Here is a 6000-nt window from a genome sequence, read left to right as displayed (position 1 = left end):
CGACTCTGGAAATCCGTGAGAGGGGGAAAAAAAAGCAGCCTGGTTGATCTTGCGCTGCCCTAAATCTCGTCCCAAGTGGCTTAATCTCTGCACCAAAATGCATTAGACTTCCATGTAAAGCCGGTGGATACCGGCAGACCTCGCGTGGCTCAAGGCAGAAGGGAAGCGTTTGAGCCGGCGTCCTCGTTTCCAGCTGCTCTTCCTCTGTGCTTTGTTCGGCAGAGAAACTATTTTTTTTTGTTTTTTTTGAGTTGGGAGGCATTCCCCCCACGTGGCACGCAGATTATTTGAGGCCGAACGGGGGAAAGAAACTCCCGCTCGCTCGAGTGACGGGCGGGTGGAGAGCGTGTCCGTCGCCGCCCACACAGGAAGTGAAAGCTTCAGTTTCATTACTGTCGACTTCCAAAGCGCCGCGGCGAGATCGACATCGGTTACTCTGTAGTGTTTGTGTGTTTGCAACACAGGAGGCGTGAAATACACACGTTCGCTGGTGAAACACGGCAGAAGAGAAATGAGGAAGCTGAAACCAAAGTGTGGTCAATAGAAACCGGAGCTGGATAGAAACACGAGAGAGAAGAGAGAGAGAGAGAGAGAGAGAGATGTGATGAGCGGTTTCATCGCCACAGAGTCAGCTTTGATACGGTCGAGCTGCTGAAAATAAGCGCTTTTGAAAAAAAAACACAAACTGGACTTTCAGTGCCTCTGAAGGTGCCGGTTGTTCTTGGCGAAATGAGCGTCGCGCCCCGCGTGCCAATAACGGCTCGCTGCTGCAGGCCAGTCCGGAGGTGTTTTTAGAGGATTTATGGTGATTAATACTTTCTCCTCGCTGGAGGAGTTGTGAAATTGTCTCCTGGTCCCCGGAAAGGGCCTGTTCACACGTTGCTTTTCGAGTGGAAACGCAACTGGAAGTGCACATTTTTGGAAAAGTGCGTTCGGCCTCCGTCTCCGTGTGAACGCCCGCACTTCCCGACCACTTCCCTGCACGTGCTCAGTTAGATGGACTGCAACGTTTCCTCCAACGTTCATAGTTGCCGGTCACCGTGACGACATAGGAACGTCCTTGTTCTCCCTAACGTTAGCTAACGTTTAGACCAGGGGTCGGCAACCCGACTCTTTGCTCTTTGGTCCCTCCACTGCGGCTCCTTGAGCCTCGGTCCCACTGCAGCTCATCCCGGAGACGTAAGGAGGCAAGGCGCACCCAGAGCGCAGTCCCTCTACAAAGAGTGGTACAATGTGGGCGGGTTGTGAACGACGCAGCGATGTAACGTCATCAATAATGGCATGAAGAACGTAGAATTGCGGCTGCAGGTCATGACAGCGGCTCAACTGGTGTCTGAAGCTGGGAGCTTCCTGTACCTTTCACAGTAAAACTGCTGCGCTGTGTAGCGCCGACAACTACAGGAGGTTCATTGCGGACTCGTTGAGAGTGACGGAACATTCTAGTGAATTACACAACAACTACAGGACATTAAAGACACACCACTCACACTCATGGTTCTAACAATCCAGATCTCCCACATTTATCTTCCATTTTAATAATGTGTCGCAATAAAGGAGCTGAGAGCTGCAATGCATTATGGGAGTTTCTGTTTGTTGTGTTTTAAATGTAATTATTGGGGGTTATATTAGGTTTGTAGTGTTGGTACTAATTGTGTTGTGTTGTGTTTTTGTTGCTTGGTTCATGTAGTTTAGTTTATTAGCTGTAAGCTCCCGACACCAAAACCACGTCGTTTCCCGTATAAACGGACGTCGTTTTTCAAAACGTTCTGGTGTGAATGCGAAACCTTTGTCTGGAACGAGAGCGCAACGACGGCGACGCGTTTTTCCCTTGGAAATGTTGCTGGAATGACCCGTTGCGGAACTCAAGTGTCGTGCTCTTGTTTCAGGTCGGGGACCATGAGTGAGACACATGGTTAGCTGAGGAGCGCAGCAGGCCTTGGACCCTGCTGTTCCACTGCAGGCCCGAGGAGCTGCCCCCCCCCCCCCACTCCCCCCCCCCCCCTCCTCCCCCTCCCCTCCCTACAGGTTACCTGCTCTCAGACACTATTCAGAAGGACTTGATCCGATCCGCCTCGCTTCTCCAAGTTTAAGTGGCTCCTCCTCGTCAGGTCCACCCCCCCCACTCAGTCGTCCTCGCCTCGCCGCACACATCCAGCCGCCATGAGGCGGTCCAACCTGCTGCTGGCCTGCGTGCTCCTCAGCGCCGCCTCGCTGCTCTACCTGGGCATGAGCGGCATCGACTGCCCCCTGAAGAGCCACCGCCACCGCTGGATGGAGCTCAACCTGGGCTCGGCCAACGGCAGCCTGCCGCTGACCGAGCACTTCCCCGAGGACACGCCCCTCATCTTCATCGGCGGCTTCCCGAGGAGCGGCACCACGCTGATGCGCGTCATGCTGGACGCCCACGGCGCCGTGCGGTGCGGGGAGGAGACCCGGGTCATCCCGCGCCTCCTGGCCATGAGGGCCACGTGGAGCCGCTCGGTGAAGGAGAGGATCCGGCTGGACGAGGCCGGCGTCACCGACCAGGTGTTGGACGCCGCCGTGCGGGCCTTCCTGCTGGAGGTGGGCCCTGTTCTCAGTGTGTGTGTGTGTGTGTGTGTGCCTTTAGAACTGCAGACGGCATGAATTGATCTTTTACCACATTTACAACATTATCAATGATTTTCTACATAAAAGTTTGTGTGGTATGAAGAGAGGAGCTTAACCCGGTGGTGTCTGCAGGTGATCGTGGGCCACGGGGAGCCGGCGCCTCGACTCTGCAATAAAGACCCGTTTGCCTTGAAGTCTCTGTCGTACCTCGCCCGCATCTTCCCCAAAGCCAAGTTTGTGCTCATGCTGCGTGACGGGCGGGCCACCGTCCACTCCATGATCTCACGCAAGGTGTGCAACAGTCTTCTTCTTCTTCTTCTTCTTCCTCTTTTCTTCTTCCTTCCTTCTTCCTTCTTCCTCTTTCTTCTTCTTTCTTCCTCTTTCTTCTTCTTTTTTCTTCTTCTTTCCTCTTTCTTCTTCTTTCTTCCTCTTTCTTCTTCTTTCTTCTTCTTCTTTCTTCTTTTTTCTCTCTTCCTTCCGTCTTCCTTCCTCTTTCTTCTTTTTCTTCTTTTTTCGTCTTTCTTCTTTTTTCTCTCTTCCTTCCGTCTTCCTTCTTCTTTCTTCCTCTTTCTTCTTTTTTCTTCTTTTTTCTTCTTCCTTCCTGCTTCCTTCTTCTTTCTTCTTTTTTCTTCTTCCTTCTTTCTCCCTTCTTTCTTCCTTCTTTCTTTCTTCTTCTTTCTTCTTTTTTCCTTCTTTCTTTCTCCCTTCTTTCTTCTTTCTTCTTCTTTCTTTTTTCTTTCTCTTTCTTCCTTCTTCCTCTTTCTTCTTCTTTCTTCCTGCTTCTTTCTTCTTCTTTCTTTCTTTCTTTCTTCCTCTTCTTCCTCCTCTTCCTCCTCCTCCTCCTTCCCAGAGCTGAGAATGTCGTCGTCTGTCAGGTTCCACCCCCCACAGTGTGTCTTCCCTCCCCCCAGGTGACCATCTCAGGCTTCGACCTGTCCAGCTACCGGGACTGCCTGACCAAGTGGAGCAGCGCGGTGGACACCATGTTCAGCCAGTGCCACGCGGCCGGCGACACCCGCTGCCTGCCCGTCAGCTACGAGCGGCTCGTCCTCCACCCGGAGGGGAGATGAAGAAGCTGCTCCGCTTCCTGGAGCTGCAGTGGGACCCGGCGGTGCTGCACCACGAAGAGCTGATCGGGAAGGCCGGGGGCGTCTCTCTCTCCAAGTCAGTCCTTCCATCCAAACACTTTTTATGTGATGATTATTTGACTCTGCGGTTGAAGCCTGACTTCCTGTTGTTGTTGTTGTTGTTGTTGTGTGTGCAGGGTGGAGCGCTCCACCGACCAGGTGATGAAGCCGGTGAACACCGACGCCCTCTCCAAGTGGGTGGGGAACATCCCGCCCGACGTGGTCGGCGACATGGCGGAGATCGCCCCCATGCTGGCCCGCCTGGGCTACGACCCGCACGCCAACCCGCCGGACTACACCAAGCCAGAGGCGGCGGAGGCGGCGGAGGCGGCGGCGGCGGCGGCTTCGGCGGCTCCGTACAACGACTCGCAGGTTGAAGCTCCGCGCCGTCATTGAGAGGAGCACAAATACAGGATGTTCACACTAAAGTTTGAGAAGAACATGACTTTAAAGCGGGGAAATGATCTCGCCACGCAACTAGATTTAAGAGTACACCATAAAAATCGAGGTTTAAAACAAGCCAAACAATCTGTCACGTTTAAAAGTAAGATTTTTTTTATACCTTGGCAAAGTGCCAAATAATGTGCAGCGTCTTTGCTGTGGTGCGCAGTAGCAATGTTTCAGGGAAGTCGTGGTTTTTCCCCCCCGTTTCCACGGTGACGCAGGCAGAGTGGATGAAGCAGCAGTTTACAAGTTCGAAGAACCAAGGAGAAAGTACAGCAGTGACATGCTTCACATAAAAATACATATATACATAATATCTACATGTATGATCTCTACATACGTAGCATCTCCACAGGATAGGATGACAAGTTGCAGTTTTCAGCCCTTTCAGGCACAGAAAGCACTTCTTTCTTTTCAGTGTCCTGCATCATGACAGTCACATCAATCCCGCTATCGTCAAATTCAGCTCCTCCTCACGAAGTCCACGTCGGTCCTCCATCACTCCTCCCAGCATCACTAACTCCCTCTCCCGTCTCTCTGCAGACTTTAAAAGCAACAGAGAACCCTCGGCCCAGTTAAGAGCCGCCGCGCGGATTCACCTTCCAACAGCGGACTTCCAGCCCGGCAGCGATTCCACCAGAAGAGTGTTGTTGTTTTTAAAATGTCACATGTGTATTTTTAAATCATCCGTTAAGACATTTTGTGCAGTGTTCCTGTCCGTGCACTGGTGGAGTGTTTAAAAAAAAAAAAAAATTTACTGACTCGCGTCCCGGAGTGGACCGCCTGCTCAGGGAAGCTCGCCGCACACGCCAGTCCGTCGTCTCGTCCGCCGTCCGTCCACTCGCCCGTCTCGACTCTGCCACAATGTGAATGCGTCCCCACTCGCCGAGAGCCGCGTCAAGTGTTCATCGAAGCATAACGACTGTATATTTTTGAAGACGTATGTTTATTTTCTTAATAAATTATTTTGATGTTTCACCATCCATTCAGGAATTTACAATCTGAAATGATTTTTAACTGTTGTAAATTGTTTCGCATTAATAATAAGAATTAAAAAAAAAAAGGTTTTGCAAATGTCACCTTATAAAGGAGTGTGAGTGTTTGTGTTTGAGTCCTCAGCATATTTAATCTCGCGTGGCACAACGCCCTCTAGTGGTGCCAACACAACACAACGGCTGAATATTCCCAAAGGACAAAAGAAAGATGAAAACAAATCACTTAAATCAGGGGTGTCAAACTCATTTCAGTTGAGGGGCCACATCCAACCTGATCTGACCTCTGGAGGGCCAACAAGTCAAACATAACATGTTAAACTGCAGATATGGACAAATGCAAAGTCTTTCCTTCTTTTGATCCTTTTGTAACTGCAAGGATTTGCCAGTCTACTCTGAGATTTACATATTAGAGGAAATCAGATATATTTGCAACAACAAAAAAACCTTTGTCACCTGTATCTTGATATATTTTTATTCGGGATTAAAACAGTTTGTCATCATCTGGAAATTGTTTTGAGTTTACGTGTCTAAAGTCTCATTTCACATAAATTGGACTCATTGTTTTATTGTGAAAGGTGTTGCGTTATGTGACCTCCACAGACGCATTAATGTCGGGGGTCAAATTCTGACCAAGGGTGGTTTTGAATGTCATTTTTGACAATTAGTTTTTTTTGGACAATTTGCCGTTGTCAGTTTTCATATTTATACTTAAAAAAAAAATTTAAAATCCCATGGCGGGCTGGATTAGATCCTCTGGCGGGCCGCTTCTGGCCCCCGGGCCGCATGTTTGACACCCCTGACTTTAGTCTTCACGATCGACGAGGAGAAAGTCCAAATTTAAATAA

At 50.1% G+C, this 6000-nt stretch overlaps 1 protein-coding gene across 1 annotated transcript in view; it reads left to right on the top strand.

Annotated features, from left to right (window-relative positions):
- LOC308139081 (protein-tyrosine sulfotransferase 1-like) overlaps positions 1–5654 on the top strand; it is a 6519-nt gene extending 865 nt beyond the window's left edge. The window contains 6 exon segments of the mRNA XM_080508408.1: positions 1887–2562; positions 2722–2880; positions 3501–3648; positions 3651–3753; positions 3854–4088; positions 4704–5654. Of these exon segments, the coding sequence (XP_080364534.1) occupies positions 2161–2562; positions 2722–2880; positions 3501–3648; positions 3651–3753; positions 3854–4088; positions 4704–4739 (1083 nt within the window). The 5' untranslated portion in view covers positions 1887–2160 and the 3' untranslated portion in view covers positions 4740–5654.
- The last annotated feature ends 346 nt before the right edge of the window (positions 5655–6000 follow it).

The sequence above is a fragment of the Blennius ocellaris genome, assembly GCF_963422515.1.
Source record: "Blennius ocellaris genome assembly, chromosome: 14".
NCBI lineage: Eukaryota > Metazoa > Chordata > Actinopteri > Blenniiformes > Blenniidae > Blennius > Blennius ocellaris.
The sequence above is the reverse complement of the archived record's forward strand: the minus strand, read 5'-3'. Positions and strand labels throughout refer to the sequence as shown.